Below are 17,442 nucleotides of genomic sequence, written 5' to 3'. Positions count from 1 at the left end.
TTAGATTCCGTCTCTCACAGTTGAAGTGTACCTATGATAAAAATTACAGACCTCTACATGCTTTGTAAGTAGGAAAACCTGCAAAATCGGCAGTGTATCAAATACTTGTTCTCCCCACTGTATATACACACTACCAGTCAAATGTTTTAGAACACCTACTCATTCCAGGGTTTTTCTTTATTTTTACTATTTTCTACATTGTAGAATAATACTAAAGACATCAAAACTATGAAATAACACATATGGAATCATGTAGTAACCAAAAAAGTGTTAAACAAATCAAAGTATATTTTACATTTGAGATTCTTCAAATAGCCACCCTTTGCCTTGATGACAGCTTTGCACACTCTTGGCATTCTCTCAACCAGCTTCATGAGGTAGTCACCTGGAATGCATTTCAATTAACAGGTGTGCCTTCTTAAAAGATAATTTGTGGAATGTATTTCCTTCTTAATGCGTTTGACCCAATCAGTTGTGTTGTGACAAGGAAGGGGTGGTATACAGAAGATAGCCATATTTGGTAAAAGACCAAGTCCATATTATGGCAAGAACAGCTCAAATAAGCAAAGAGAAACGACAGTCCATTATTACTTTAAGACATGATGGTCAGTCAATCTGCAAAATTTCAAGAAGTGCAGTTGCAAAAACCATCAAGTGCTATGATGAAACTGGCTCTCATAAGAACCGCCACAGGAATGGAAGACCCAGAGTTCCCTCTGCTGCAGAGGATAAGTTCATTAGTTACCAGTCTCAGAAATTGCAGCCCCAATAAATGCTTCACAGAGTTCAAGTAACAGACACATCTTAACATCAACTGTTCAGAGGTGAATCAGGCCTTCATGGCCGAATTGCTGCAAAGAAACCACTACTAAAGGACACCAATAAGAAGAAGAAACTTGCTTGGGCCAAGAAACGCAAGCAATGGACATTAGACCGGTGGAATTTTGTCCTTTGGTCTGGAGTCCAAATCTGAGATTTTCTTTGTGAGACTCGGTGTGGGTGAACGGATAATCTCTGCATGTGCACACTTAACCAGCATGTCTACCACAGCATTCTGCAGCGATACGCCATCCCATCTGTTTTGGGCTTAGTGGGACTATCATTTGTTTTTCAACAGGACAATGACCCAACACACCTCCAGGCTGTGTAAGGGCTATTTTACCAAGGAGAGTGATGGAGTGCTGCATCAGATGACTTTGCCTCCACAATCCCCCGACCTCAACCAAATTGAGATGGTTTGGGATGAGTCGGACGGCAGAGTGAAGGAAAAGCAGCCTACAAGTGCTCAGCATATGTGGGAACTACTTCAAGACTGTTGGAAAAGCATTCTAGGTGAAGCTGGTTGAGAGAATGCCAAGAGTGTGCAAAGCTGTCATCAAGGCAAAGGGTGGCTATTTGAAGAATCTGAAATATAAAATATATTTTGATTTGTTTAACACTTTTTTGGTTACTACATGATTCCATATGTGTTATTTCATAGTTTTGATGTCTTCGCTATTATTCTGCAATGTAAATAATAGTAAAAATAAATAAAAACTCTTGAATGAGTTGGTGTGTCCAACCTTTTGACTGGTAGTGTATATACACATACATACATGCATGCATACATACATGCGTACATACAGTGCCTTCGGAAAGTTTTCAGACCATTTTGTTATGTCACAGCCTTATTCTAAACTGGATTAAATTTAAAAAATCCTTATCAATCTACACACACTACCTCATAATGTCAAAGTGAAAACAGGTTTTTAGAAATGTCTGATCATTTATTAAATTAAATGTATTTACATAAGTATTCAGACCCTTTGCTATGAGACTCGAAATTGAGCTCAGGTGCCTCCTGTTTCCATTGATCATCCTTGATGTTTCTACAACTTGATTGGAGTCCACCTGGGGTAAATTAAATTGATTGGACATGATTTGGAAAGGCACACACTTTATCTATATAAGGTCCCACAGTGGACAGTGCATGTCAGTGCAAAAACCAAGCCATGAGGTCGAAGGAATTGTCCGTAGAGCTCCGAGACAGGATTGTGTCAATGCACAGATCTGGGGAAGTTACCAAAAAATGTCTACAGCATTGAAGGTCCCAAGAGCACAGTGGCCTCCATCATTCTTAAATGGAAGAAGTTTGGAATCACCAAGACTCTTCCTAAAGCTGGCCGTCCGGCCAAACTGAGCAATCTGGGGAGAAGAGCCTTGGTCAGGGAGGTGACCAAGAACCCGATGGTCACTCTGATAGAGGTCTAGAGTTCCTCTGTGGAGATGGAAAAAAACTTCCATAATGACAAGCATCTCTGCAGTACTCCACTTATCAGGCCTTTATGGTAGATTGACCAGACGGAAGCCACTCCTCAGTAAAAGGAACATGAAATGCCGCTTGGAGTTTGCCAAAAGGCACCTAAAGACTCTCACCATGAGAAACAAGATTCTCTGGTCTGATAAAACCAAGATTGAACTATTTGGCCTCAATGCCAAGCGTCACATATGGAGGAAACCTGTCACCATCCATACGGTGAAGCATGGTGTGGGGATGTTTTTCAGCGGCAGGGACTGGGAGACTAGTCAGGATCAAGGGAAAGGTGAACGGAGCAAAGTAAAGAGAGATCCTTGATGAAAACCTGCTCCAGACCGCTCAGGACCTCAGACTGGGGCGAATGTTCACCTTCCAACAGGACAACAACCCTAAGCACACAGCCAAGACAACGCAGGAGTGGCTTCGGGACAAGTCTCTGAATGTCCTTGAGTGGCCCAGCCAGAGCCCGGACTTGAACCCAATCGAACATCTCTGGAGAGACCTGAAAATAGCAGTGCAGCGACGCTCCCCATCTAACCTCACAGAGCTTGAGAGGATCTGCAGAGAAGAATGGGAGAAGCTCACCAAATACAGGTGTGCCAAGCTTGTAGCGTCATACCCAAGAAGACTCAAGGCTGTAATCGCTGCCAAAGGTGCTTCAACAAAGTACTGAGTAAAGGGTCTGATGACTTATGTAAATGTTATATTTCCGTTTTTAATTTTTAATAACTTTGCTAACATTTCTGAAAACCTGTTTTTGCTTAGTCATTATGGGGTATTGTGTGTATAATGATGAGGGGGAAAAACTAATTAATCCATTTTTAGAATAAGGCTGTAACATAACAAAATTTGGGGAAAGTCAATGGGTCTGAATACTTTCCGAATGCACTGTATGTAGGTATGTATGTGTGTATATATGTATATGTGTGTGTATATATTTAAATATTTATTTCAATATAGTATGAGGGAAAAAAGTATTTGATCCCCTGCTGATTTTGTACGTTTGCCCACTGACAAAGACACGATCAGTCTATAATTCTAATGGTAGGTGCTCTTAATCTCAGTTTGTTACCTGTATAAAAGACACCTGTCCACAGAAGCAATCAATTAATCAGATTCCAAACTCCACCATGGCCAAGACCAAAGAGCTCTCCAAGGGAGTCAGGGACAAGATTGTAGACCTACATAAGGCTGGAGACACCATAAGACCATCGCCAAGCAGCTTGGTGAGAAGGTGACAACAGTTGGTGCGATATTTCGCAAATGGAAGAAACACAAAAGAACTGTCAATCTCCCTCGGCCTGGGGCTCCATGCAAGATCTCACCTCGTGGAGTTGCAATGATCATGAGAACGGTGAGGAATCAGCCCAGAACTACATGGGAGGATCTTGTCAATGATCTCAAGGCAGCTGGGACCATAGTCACCAAGAAAACAACACTACGGTTGTAGCACACTACGCCGTGAAGGACTGAAATCCTACAACGCCAGCAAGGGCCCCCTGCTCAAGAAAACACATATACAGGGCCGTCTGAAGTTTGCCAATGAACATCTGAATGATTCAGAGGAGAACTGGGTGAAAGTGTTGTGGTCAGATGAGACCAAAATCGAGCTCTTTGGCATCAACTCAACTCGCCGAGTTTGGAGGAGGTGGAATGCTGCCTATGACCCCAAGAACACCATCCCCACCGTCAAACATGGAGGTGGAAACATTATGCTTTGGGGGTGTTTTTCTGCTAAGGGGACAGGACAACTTCACCGCATCAAAGGGACGATGGACGGGGCCATGTACCGTCAAATCTTGGGTGAGAACCTCCTTCCCTCAGCCAGGGCATTGAAAATGGGTTGTGGATGGTATTCCAGCATGACAATGACCCAAAACACACGGCCAAGGCAACAAAGGAGTGGCTCAAGAAGAAGCACATGAAGGTCCTGGAGTGGCCTAGCCAGTCTCCAGACCTTAATCCCATAGAAAATCTGTGGAGGGAGCTGAAGGTTCGAGTTGCCAAACGTCAGCCTCGAAACCTTAATGACTTGGAGAAGATCTGCAAAGAGGAGTGTAACAAAATCCCTCCTGAGATGTGTGCAATCCTGGTGGCCAACTACAAGAAACGTCTGACCTCTGTGATTGCCAACAAGGGTTTTGCCACCAAGTACTAAGTCATGTTTTGCAGAGGGGTCAAATACTTATTTCCCTCATTAAAATGCAAGTTATTCTGTCTCGCACTGTTCAAATAAACCTACCATTAAAATTATAGACTGATCATGTCTTTGTCAGTGGGCAAACGTACAAAATCAACAGGAGAACAAATACTTTTTTCCCTCACTGTAGTTGACTTTGACAATAGTGCATCTTTCTAGACAAAACCATTCCTCTCTCTATTAAAGAGATTCTCTGGTACTTTTGTATATTTTTTAAGCCAGTAGTTCTGAAAGTAGCGCTAACGAGCCACAAATGATCCCTGAAAATTGCGTACTATGTCACATGTGCAGATTTGTGCAACACGTCATTGCTTTCTCTCTCGCTCTGCTGTGGGTGCATCATGTGTATCTTGCGGACACTTATATGGTGAGGGGCTGAAGCTCATTGGTTGAACTGCTAGGGGACTGGGCCATGTGGGGGAAAATGTAGGGGAAATGGCGCAGCATAGCTTTTACACATTGACCCATCCAGCCCAAAGCGGGAGGCTTAAAAAATCTACTTAGTAGTTGCCAATGTTCCGGAGCATGTCTTTAACCTGTTCTTCCTTTTCTGTATGTTATACAGATGATTTGGAGGTGGTGAAGCCAGTGCGTCCCGACTGCTACAAGCACTTCACCCCACGTTTCAAAACCTCCACCCTTGACCAGGTAGAGAGCACCTCTCTCCGGCTCAAGTCCCGTCATTGAGAAATAAGGAAGCCCACGTTATAAATGCTTGCATTCCAAGCATTCTGTCTGTTTTTCTCCATCACAGAGTACTGCAACTCCCCAACCGGGCGAAGAGGGCCTGAGTCTGAAAGCGGTGATTGGTTACAATGGCAATGGGCGGGCCAACATGGTGTGGAATCCAGAAACAGGTCAAACCTTGCTCTTGTTCAACTGATTTCATTGGCTGACTAAAATATAAACTGATAGAATACCGAAAATATTATGATGCAGTTATAATGCATTGTAAGACTTGTCATAAGCATGTATGACCCGACCTCTTATGTCTCTTTCTTTCTTATTTACAGTTTCATTGCTGTTTGTTTATGTTATGTGGTTGTGTTGACTGATTGCAGGTCTGTTTGGGTACACCTGTGGTGGTTATGTGGTTGTATACTTTCCTGTATGTAGCTTCTTACTTTCTCGTGTTATTATTTTAATTTATCTTGCATTTTTGTTCTACCTTATGTTATTTTTAGTACTACATTGATATTGATTGCTGCATTGTTGGGTTTGGCGCTTGCAAGAAAGGCATTTTACAGTACTCGTGCACGTTACATTAAAACTTGAAACTTGACAGATTGCAGGTCTTTTTGCGTACTCCTGTGATTGTGTGGTGGTGTTGACTGGTTGCAGGTCTGTTTGCGTACTCCTGTGGTTGTGTGGTGGTGGTGGAGAACCTACACACTGGCTCCCAGAGACACTGGCTGGGCCACACTGAGGAGATCTCCTCTCTGGCTGTTACCAATGACGCACAGGTAAGCCTCTAGTCTCCTCATGCATGAGTGAGGATGATGAGGATGAAGGTGGTGGACTGTGCTGGTGCCAAGAAGGATGATGCATTCGCTGTGTCTCAACCACTGTCTGAATGTGATTTCTCTGTGTGACTGACTGAATACCAACTTTACTTATTTGTATTTAGTTGTGCTAAGTCTGAATTATCCTGTTTAAAGTGTTTATGTGACTGTGATCCTTTCTAACTAGACAGGTGATTTTATGAGTGATTGCACAGCTCTGAATGTGTGTTGTTCTCTTCCAGACGGTGGCCTCGGCAGCAGGGGGCAGCGGTGGCTCCAGGAGCCTCATCTGCATCTGGAACGTACAGGACGGAACCTGCAGTAATACCATATCCTACCACCGGGGGGCAGTGCAGGCCCTGGCCTTCTCCAGGGATGATTTCTTCTTCCTCACTGTGGGTCAGTGGAACAGTCCTTCAAGGACAAGTGGCCCTGTTCTAATAATTTGATGTATCCTTCCTTCCTTCTTTCTTTCCCTGAAGTAATCACTGATTAAGAACAATTGGATAGGTGAAAGCAAGAGTTTCACTACTTAAGGCTAGGCAAATCCCCGCCTTATCTTAGCTCATTGGTCACCATAGCAACACCCACCCGTAGTATGCGCTCCAGCAGGTATATCTCACTGGTCATCCCCAAAGCCAACACCTCCTTTGGCCGCCATTCCTTTCAGTTCTCTGCTGCCAATGACTGTAACGAACTGCAAAAATCTCTGAAGCTGGAGACTCTTATCTCCCTCACTAACTTTAAGCATCAGTTGTCAGAGCACCTTACCGATCACTGCAACTGTACACAGCCCATCTGAAATTAGCCCACCCAACTACCTCATCCCCATATTGTTATTTATTTTGCTCATTTGCACCCCAGTATCACTATTTGCACATCATCTCTTGCACATCTATTACATGTACATTTTAGTCATTTAGCAGACGCTCTTATCCAGAGCGACCGTGGGAAACGAAACCACAACCCTGCCGTTGCAAGCGCCATGCTCTACCAACTGAGCTACAGGGATCTATCATTCCAGTGTTAATACTAATTGTAATTATTTTGCACTATGGCCTATTTATTGCCTTACCTCCATAACTTGCTACATTTGCACACACTGTATATATTTTTTCTGTTGTATTTTTTTTAACTTTATGTTTTGTTTTACCCCATATGTAACTCTGTGTTGTTGTTTTTATCGCACTGCTTTGCTTTATCTTGGCCAGGTCGCAGTTGTAAATGAGAACTTGTTCTCAACTGGCTTACCTGGTTAAATAAAGGTTAAAATAAAATTAACTTGTCCAGTCACATACAGATCAATGATTACCTCTAGGATGAGAGATAGAAAGGATGTTTTTTAAAGGTATTTGAATCCTGCCTCCTGCAGGGGATTTCACCGACCCGGAGGTGGCGCTGTGGAGCACCAGGACCTACCAGTTGCTGTCCAGGGTCAGTGTGTCCGGCCCGCTCCACGATGTGGCCTTCAGCCCCTCTGCAGCCAGCCAGCTGGCCTGTGTGGGCAGCCAGGGACTCTACTTCTGCAACACCCACACACAGGGCCTGGACGTGGAGCTCAAGGTATCAATAGAATTAGAATTAATTTCTAATTCATTGTATTTCTAAGAAGGTAACACTGATACTTTTTCACATTATCGTGCCGACCGAAACTATGCTCTTTTGGCTCACTTTCTAGGGAATATGTTTCGGTGTAATACCAGCCTTCTTTTGTTAAACACTGCATATTTCCAGCCTGGTTTGGGCGGGGCATGTCTAACTAACTAGAGCCCCTCGGCTTGCATAAAAGCAGGCTGGCTCCAAGTATGTTCAACATGTCCTCCCTTATAGGAAGACATATTTCCACATAACGAGGACAATCATTTTTAATAAAGAATTTGAAGAAAAATGTCCACATTGTGTGGACAATAAAGTTTTTCTAATTCAAATTCTAGGTGCAGAGAGTGTGTGTGCCAGAGGAGTTGGGTGACGTGGAGCCGACGGCTCTGTGCTACAACGCCAACTCCATCCTCTTCACGGGAACCAACAGTGGACATGTGTGTGCCTGGGACTGCAACACCCAGCGTTGCTTCATGACCTGGGAGGCTGACCAGGGGGAGATAGGTCAGTTACATTTAAACATTTTACTCTTAGCAGGCACTCTTATCCGAATCTTATCCAGACTTCATTCAACTAAAGTTGGTTAAAAAAAAAACACATCACAATTCTTGCAAATAAACCCGTCTCCAAAATAGTTGGTGTGTGTGAGTCTGTATGTACAGTATTAGTGTGTGTTTCTAGGAGTGTTGCTGTGTCGGGGGAACCGTCTGCTGACGGGCAGTAACACTCGCAGGCTGAGGCTGTGGGGCGTGGCAGCTGTACAGAGCATGAGGCCTGGAGGAGAGGCCTCCAACACAGAGGACAGGTCTGCTGCTCACCGCACACTCCTTCTCATCCTACACACTACTCCTTACGTACCTTTTTCATCATCCTCCTATGTTACATAGTGTATCTTCTCATGACATGTCTTTAAAGCCCATTCATCTCTGTGGCCTGTTGTTTTATATACCTTAAAAATGTGGTATTTAGTTAAAGCTGCAATATGTAACTTTTTGGGGTGAACCGATCAAATTCACATAGAAATGGTAGTTACAGGTCTGTCAATCTCATTGAAAGTAAGTCTAAGAAACGGTAGATTTGTTCTATGTGCGCTATTTCTATGCTTCTCGTTCTAAAGTTTAGTTTGTTCGTCTTTTACGGCAGAGCGATTTCTGCATATTGTACCTTTAAATACGCTAAACAAAAATATGTAAAGTGTTGTTTTACATCCCTGTTAGTGGGCATTTATACTTGGCCAAGATAATCCATCCACTTGACAGGTGTGGCATATCAATAAGATGATTAAACGGCATTATCAATACACAGGTGCACCTTGTGCTGGGGACAATAAAAGGCCACTCTAAAACGTGCAGTTTTGTCACACAACACAATGCCACAGATGTCTCCAGTTTTGAGGGAGTATGCAATTGGCATGCAGACTGCAGAAATGTCCACCAGAGCTGTTGCCAGAGAATTGAATGTTCATTTCTTTACCATAACCCGCCGCCAACGTCGTTTTAGAGAATTTGGCAGTACGTCCAACCGGCCTCCCAACCGCAGACCACGTGTAACCACACCAGCCCAGGACCTCCACATCTGGCTTTGTCCCCTTCTGGATTGTCTGAGACTAGCCATCTGTGGGTTTGCACAACAGAAGAATGTCTGCACAAACTGTCAGAAACCGTCTCAGGGAAGCTCATCTGCGTGCTCGTTGTCCTCACCAGGGTCTTGACCTGACTGCAGTTCGGTGTCGTAACTGACTTAAGTGGGAAAATGCTCACTTTCGATGGGCACTGGCACGCTGAAGAAGTGTGCTCTTCACGAATGAATCCCAGTTTTAACTGTATCGATGGCAGACCGCGTGTATGGCGTTGTGTGGGCGAGTGGTTTGCTGATGTCAATGTTGTGAACAGAGTGCCCCATGGTGGTGGTGGGGTTATGGTATGGGCAGGCATAAGCTACGGACAACCAACACAATTGCATTTTATCCATGGCAATTTGAATGCACAGATACTGTGACGAGATCCTGAGGCCCATTGTCGTGCCATTCATCCGCCGCCATCACCTCATGTTTCCCTATGATAATGTACAGCCCCATGTCGCAAGGATCTGTACTCCATTCCTGGAAGCTGAAATGTCCCAGTTCTTACATGGCCTGCATACTCACCAGACATGTCACCCATTGAGCATGTTTGGGATGCTCTGGATCGACGTTTACGAGAGCATGTTCCAGTTCCCGCCAATATCCAGCAACTTCTCACAGCCATTGAAGAGGAGTGGGACAACATTCCACGGGCCACAATCAACAGCCTGATCAACTCTATGCGAAGGAGATGTGTCGCGCTGCATGAGGCAAATGGTGGTTTTCTGATCCACGCCCCTACTTTTTCATTTTTACGTACTGTGACCAACAGCTGCATATCTGTATTCCCATGTGAAATCCATAGATTAGGGCCTAGTTCATTTATTTAAATTGACTGATTTCCTTATATGAACTGTAACTCACTCAAATCTTTGGAATTGTTGCATGTTGCTTTTATATTTTTGTTCAGTGTATATGTATTGCATCAGTGCGATCGTGTGAGGCTATTACGTTTTATATAGAGAACCACTCTTATTCAATTAATTGGCTGCTATTGGCTTATTTTAATTTGATCTAATGGTCTACTCTCATTGGTCCTTGCCTCTGTCTGTCAGAGGCGCTCTGGTGCTATTGGAGCAGGAGATGATGCTGGACGGGACGGTGGTGTGCGCGGCCTTTGATGACGTCATGGACATGGGCATCGTGGGCACCACAGCGGGCACCCTGTGGTACATCAACTGGGTGGACAACACCAGCATCCGCCTCATCAGCGGGCACAAGAGCAAGGTACACTATGTGTGCCAGTGTGTGTGTCAGTGCAGCGTTTGTGCCAGTGTGTGCATGCGTCAGTGTGTTTGAGTTTTGGAGCCTGTATGAGCGTTCATTGTTGACACCTCCATCCATACATTGAATGACCCGCTCCCCCCCCCCCGGTGGCCAGGTAAATGACGTGGTGTTCAGCCCAGACGAGAGCCACTTTGCCACCTGTGGGGAGGACGGCAGTGTGAGGGTGTGGTCGGCCCCCAGCAACGAGCTGGTGGTGCAGTTTCAGGTGCTCAACCAGGTGAGGCTGCAAGACAAACACTAAGGCTAAGATGGCCGTATGGATTCATAAAGACTTTATAACACAAGCGTTAAAGCTTTCCAGCACTGTGACGGATTTCCGTCATATGGATTATTTTTTGTTTCCAATTGAAAATGACTGGAAGTGGTGAAACTCTCAGTTTTAATACATGTACAAAATGATCCTCTCTCCCTAAAAGCATGAAGGTCATGACAATTTTAAATGAAAGGGGAGGATAACTTGGGCCAACAGACAATCGATCTGAGATCGACTTAAGTGTCAGTTATGGGGTTTGTTGTTGTTGTTGCTTTAACCACTGATAACACCTATATACATTAATATATACATTAATAGCAGCCATACGCTGCCACTTATAAACAACATAACATTTTGTGAAGCATGTTACAATTAGAGCTATGACATGAACAGCAAACTGTTATTTTCTCTTCTTTTCAACTACCACATTACACATTTTACATTTTAGTCATTTAGCAGACGCTCTTATCCAGAGCGACTTACAGTTAGTGAGTGCATACATTTTTCATACTGGCCCCCCGTGGGAATCGAACCCACAACCCTGGCGTTGCAAACGCCATGCTCTACCAACTGAGCTACACGGGCTACATGACTGTATATCACATGCTGTAACCATTCCACTATGACATGGTACTTACAAGGCTAAATGCCACATTATGAGGGAGAAACTCCAATGCATCATGCACCAGTTATAAACCTATGGTCTGACAGTCAATATCTACACCCCTGATTCTTTTCCCTGTCCCTTCTGTCTGTCAGAGCTGTGGTAGTGCGTGCTGGAGCCCAGTCGTCAGTCCCTCTAAAGGGGGTGCGTGTGTGGTGGGGGGGTACAGCGACGGGACCCTAAGGATCTTTCACCTGGCCTCCTCAGAGATGGAGCTCAAGCTGCACCCGCACCCTGTGGCCATCACCGCCATCCAGTACTCCGCTAACGGTGTGTGTGTATGTGTGTGTGTGTGTTTGGGGAGGTTTATCTGTCAATGCTACCAGTGGACATTGTCTCTTGTGTGAGTTTATGGTAGTCAGACTTTCCTATTCATGTTTAGAATGTGATCGCACTATTTCTGTTGGGACACTGTTAGTATGTCATTTGCACAGTTTGTATGTCATTTACACAGTTTGTATGTCATTTACACAGTTTGTCATTTCACTGGGATGTATAATACACATTGCCAATAACGGAGGCTATGTGTGACCTCTGACCCTCAGGTCAGGTGATCCTCTCTGCGGGGAGGGACGGCCTGATGGCTGTCAGCAACCCAGTGACCGGGGTTACCGTCCGTATCATCAGCGACCACAAGGGGGCGCCCATCACTACCATCCAGTGTGTGAAGAAACAGGTCAGGGCCCATATTCATGCGTCGCAGAGTAGGAGTGTAGATCTAGGATCAGTTTTGCCTTTCAAAGTATAATGAATAAAAGGGGGGACCTGATCCTATAGCACACATATAATTAATAGAACAGACTTCTGTGTGACAGCTTCTGAGGTTACTAGTGTAACTATTTTTGAGGAGCTACTAAGAATCTACATGAAGGAATTGTCGTCATGCATTTTGTCCACCAGTACAAAGAATTTGGGCTTGAAGGAAACGAGATGTGGTTGGCTGCCAGTACAGACAGACGGGTCAGCGTTTGGGCAGCTGATTGGATGAAGGACAAGTGTGAGCTCCTGGATTGGCTCACATTTCCAGCCCCCGCCAATCCTGAGGTAAACCTCTCTTTATAGGCATGTATGCACATACATGCACATGGCCACAAAATGAATAGCATGGAATTCAGTCTGTTAGACAAGCAATTTCAGGTGAGGATGTTGTTCAGGATGGTGGGAATTCAGACCCAAGTTACGGGCGCATAAATGGAACTTCCCTTTTTATGCACTTTTCTCTCTCTATTCTGACCTTGAACTTAAAGCTGCAATATGTAACTTTTTAGGCGACCTGACCAAATTCATATAGAAAGTTAGTTATAAATCTGTCATCTCATTGAAAGCAAGTCTAATAAGTGGTAGATCTGTTTTATGTGCGTAATTTATATGCTTTCCGTTCTTAAGTATAATTTTTGCGTCTTTTGCTTTCGGTTTTGTACACCAGCTTCAAACAGCTGAAAATACAATATTTTTGGATATGGAAAATATTTTTCACAGCGGTTTAGATGGTACAATGATTCTCTACACAATGACTGCTTGTTTTGTCACATAAACTGAAATTAGGCAAACTATTAGAATTTTAGCAACTAGGAAATGGCGGAGCGATTTCTGCATATTACACCTTTAAGCATGGGGAAATGCTTGTGCCAGCCAGGTATTCGTTTGGGGGGGGGGGGCGTAAATCACCGAAATCAAAGTGTGGCAAAGGTGTGTCTACAGATACGCCATATTCTGACCTTGACTTAATACAACTATCTTTACGTGTGAGGAAACCATGAATAAGGTCGCGCAAACCTGTTCCAAGTATATATATTTATTTTTATCGGATCTAAATAACACCATTCTCCATGCACTTTAATTTACAAATTGATAAGAGTTATTGATAAGACCTAGGTAAATGAATAATCCGTTTGGAGAAGGGGATTGTAAATACAAATAGAAATTGATTTAGATGATTTTTCCTTCTGATCGCTGGAGACGAATGTGAAACCAGTAATGGAGCAAAGTGAAAAGCATATCAAGATTACAGGTATTTCCACCCCTTTCCCACAGTGAACTATAAAATGCTTTGACCTTTTGCATAGTTTAAATTGTATGGCCTTTTAACTTGCAGTGATGAAACTTGGAGACTCAAGCCAAATGGGTAGGCTACTGCAGCCAGGAGCATGTGATGTCGATGCAAAGCAGTCGCGCCAAATTTACCTTTGGGCACTCTCAGAGTTTTCATTATATGCCCAGACTTTCTCTGTTTCCTATTTCTATCAGGTTAAATATTAGCCAATATCAGTATTGACCGTCAGTAATAACCACACACATTTAACTGCCAGTTTACTGTTAGTTCCCTTCAGTATAGCCTACAGTTCGTATCATTTAATTTTTTCATTGTTTTTGTTAACTTTCATTTGCTTCCTTTGTAAACGCTGTCACTTCCGTGTGGTTGTTGTTGAGGATCACTAGTAATAATGTCAAAAAAATGGACATGTAGACTAATTAAATCATTATGGAGCGCAGACCAAGCCATAACAGTTTGAACCTGACACATGGCACAACACTTGGCCATGCCATCACGCACTTCCAAGTCAGAGTGGCCAGTAGGCCAGGGCATACTAATGTACACTATTCTCCCTATTATATTTTTATGTACACTAATGTTCCAACATAACCATAGGTTGAAGAACTGAATGTGCCAATTTTCAGAATTAATCAAACCACCATTTTATCTTTAATCAATCTCCATTCTGAACACATTCTCCATAGGATACATTCTAATGTGCTGATCAAATTAAAGGTACACAGTATTTAAAGGGATGCTTTTTAAATGAACAGAAAAACAAATTGAAGATCCAGTTGGTAGGCCACCCAGTGGGTGTGTTTTCTGTGATTTGAATTACATTTATTCAGCGCGCGCAAGGGAGCCACACCCACATGTGCATAGGGTAGGTCTGAAGACTAAATACCGAGAAGTGCTTCAATCAAAACGGGTAAAAAAGGCATACATTTCCTAAGTCTGAATCAGACCCAATGTGAAGCGCAAGGTGAGACATTTGTGATATCAGTCAACGACTCTGTTTTTACTTGAAAATCCTTTCTCAACCTTGCAAGCATTTAATATTTTTACTGTGAACATTTCTGTGTTTTAAAACAGGTAATGAACTTCAAGTCCTCTATCGCTCACTCTCTTTGTCTTTCTCTCTCTATCAGGAGTCAGACAGCCTTCCTCCCAGCCTGGCTGCTTTCAGCCCCATAGACCCTGGCCTGGTGGTGTACACAGGCTATGGAGTGGAGAGAGAGCTGTCCTTCTACAGCCTGGCCAAGAAACGGGTCATAAAGAAGATTGCCCTGTCCCATTGGGCCATGTGCTTCAGCCTCTCCTCCAAGGGTCGCCTCATAGCAGTGGGCTCAAAAGGTGCATGTCACTTCTCTTTTACCTCTCTCATTTCAGTTTTACAATGTGACTGGTGTGTCTCGTGTTTTGTGTAGTAAAAGGCACTTTGTATGCTAGCAGGGACTGAAGTATTAAAATAATCTACATTAAACCCATCAAAAGCAGACCAGCTTGGCACGGGCTTGCTTGGTATTTTTCAAATTTACCATACAGCATCAGAATGAGTTTGACAAATCACCAGCCTGTGTGTCTCTCTGCGCAATACTGTACGCAATGATACATTCTGTATGTACACTACCAGGCAAAAGTTTGGACTCACCTACTCATTCAAGGGTTTTTCTTTATTTTTACAATATTTTACATTGGAGAATAATAGTGAAGTCATCAAAACTATGAAATAACACATGGAATCATGTAGTAACCAAAAAAGTGTTAAACAAATCAAAATATATTTTATATTTGAGATTTTTCAAATAGCCACCCTTTGACTTGATGACAGCTTTGCACACGCTTGGCATTCTCTCAACCAGCTTCATGAGGTAGTCACCTGGAATGCATGCAATTAAAATACCAAGTCCGTATTATGCCAAGAACAGCTCAAATAAGCAAAGAGAAACGACAGTCCATCATCTCCCGAGTGGCGCAGTGGTCTAAGGCACTGCATTGCAGTGCTAGCTGTGCCACTAGAGATCCTGGTTCGAATCCAGGCTCTGTCGTAGACGGCCGCGACCGGGAGATCCATGGGGCGGCGCACAATTGGCCCAGTGTCGTCCAGGGTAGGGGAGGGAATGGCCGGCAGGGATGTAGCTCACTTGGTAGAGCGTGGCGTTTGCAACGCCAGGGTTGTGGGTTTGATTCCAGTATGAAAAAAAATATAAAAAAATACTACTAAATGACTAAAATGTAAATGTAATGAAGGTCAGTCAATACGGAACATTTCAAGAACTTTGAACGACACATCTCAACATCAACTGTTCAGAGGGGACTGTGTGAATCAGGCCTTCATGGTCGAATTGCTGCAGTAAACCACTACTAAAGGACACCAATAAGAAGAAGAGACCTGCTTGGGCCAAGAAACACAAGCAATGGACATTAGACCGGTGGAAATGTGTCCTTTGGTCTGGAGTCCAAATTTGAGATTTTTGGTTCCAACCACCGTGTCTTTGTGAGATGCGGTGTGGGTGAACGGAGGATCTCCACATGTGTAGTTCCCACCGTAAAGCATGGAGGAGGAGGTGCTATGGTGTTGGGGTGTTTTGCTGGTGACACTGTCTGAGATTTATTTAGAATTCAGGACACACTTAACCAGCATGGCTACCACAGCATTCTGCAGCAATACGCCATCCCATCTGGTTTGGGCTTAGTGGGACTATCATTTGTTTTTCAACAGGACAATGACCCAACACACCTCCAGGCTGTGTAAGGGCTATTTTACCAAGAAGGAGAGTGATGGGTGCTGCATCAGAAGACCTGGCCTCCACAATCCCCCGACCTCAACCAAATTGAGATGATTTGGGATGAGTCGGACCGCAGAGTGAAGGAAAAGCAGCCAACAAGTGCTCAGCATATGTGGGAACTACTTCAAGACTGTTGGAAAAGCATTCCAGGTGAAGCTGGTTGAGAGAATGCCAAGAGTGTGCAAAGCTGTCATAAAGGAAAAGGGTGGCTATTTGTAGAATCTCAAATATAAAATATATTTTGATTTGTTTAACACTGTTTTGGTTACTACTACTACATGATTCCATATGTGTTATTTCATAGTTGTGATGTCTTCACTATTATTCTACAATGTAGAAAATAGTAAAAAAAATAAAGAAAAACTCTTGAATGAGTAGGTGTGTCCAAACTTTTGACTGGTACTGTATGTAAATAGGTTGCATCAAGTTGCTGTGTGTCGTCTCTCTCTCAGAGCGAGTGCTGAAGCTCATCAAATCATCCAGCGGTAGGTTCCAGGACTTCCTCCACCACAGTGACTCTTTGCAGACCTGTCGATTCTCCCCCTCAGGGAAACTCCTCTTCACCGTCGCCTACAACGAGATCCTGCTGTGGGAGGTGCATGGCCTGTAGAACACCATAGACCACTATACTTTAGTAGACTGTGAACTATATTATTAAAGGACAATCAGGGGCTGATCTGCTGTATAGACCCAAGCTTTCACCATTGTTCCTAGATAGTATGGATTTCTAGATTGACTTGAGGTGGTGGGTGGCAGTAATGTAGGTTAATTGAACACTGTCTCTCCTGTCTCCATCAACCCTCGGTTGGGCCTAGGTTAAAAGTCCTCAATACTCACGCACGCAAGTGCCTCAGTTCAACTGACAAAGGAAATTGAATAATGTATCAATTGTTTACAAGTTTACTTTAGTCATTTTAATTCTGAGGTTTTTAATCAGTCCTGTAAATAACTTTTTATATTTGAAAAAAATACTTTCATTTTATTTATATGGGAACCTCCTTTGTGTGTGTTCAGTGGTTTTCTACTTTATGGGAGTGATTTTGTTTCACATTTTATGTTCTTTAAATCATAATACTGTATGTCCATTAGCCAATACGGTTATTGTATTGTCTGTAAATTATGTACTAAAATGTTTTGTCCATCAATGTTCGATTTTTTTCAGTACGTTTTTTCAATAAAGGTTGTAACCTCAAATG

At 43.4% G+C, this 17,442-nt stretch overlaps 1 protein-coding gene across 1 annotated transcript in view; it reads left to right on the top strand.

Moving 5' to 3' along the window:
- Positions 1–17,442, top strand: part of wdr90 (WD repeat domain 90) — a 67,607-nt gene extending 50,165 nt beyond the window's left edge. The window contains exons 29-42 of the mRNA XM_084163273.1: positions 5,062–5,144; positions 5,251–5,353; positions 5,838–5,959; positions 6,241–6,397; positions 7,371–7,561; positions 7,933–8,101; positions 8,279–8,402; positions 10,274–10,445; positions 10,600–10,722; positions 11,518–11,692; positions 11,968–12,098; positions 12,323–12,466; positions 14,606–14,810; positions 16,699–17,442. Coding sequence (XP_084019399.1) covers positions 5,062–5,144; positions 5,251–5,353; positions 5,838–5,959; positions 6,241–6,397; positions 7,371–7,561; positions 7,933–8,101; positions 8,279–8,402; positions 10,274–10,445; positions 10,600–10,722; positions 11,518–11,692; positions 11,968–12,098; positions 12,323–12,466; positions 14,606–14,810; positions 16,699–16,856 — 2,057 coding nt within the window. The 3' untranslated portion in view covers positions 16,857–17,442. The remainder of the gene's footprint in view (positions 1–5,061; positions 5,145–5,250; positions 5,354–5,837; positions 5,960–6,240; positions 6,398–7,370; positions 7,562–7,932; positions 8,102–8,278; positions 8,403–10,273; positions 10,446–10,599; positions 10,723–11,517; positions 11,693–11,967; positions 12,099–12,322; positions 12,467–14,605; positions 14,811–16,698) is intronic.

The sequence above is a fragment of the Coregonus lavaretus genome (genome assembly GCF_964263955.1).
Source record: "Coregonus lavaretus genome assembly, chromosome: 1".
In the NCBI taxonomy this organism is placed as follows: Eukaryota; Metazoa; Chordata; class Actinopteri; order Salmoniformes; family Salmonidae; genus Coregonus; species Coregonus lavaretus.
The sequence above is the reverse complement of the archived record's forward strand: the minus strand, read 5'-3'. Positions and strand labels throughout refer to the sequence as shown.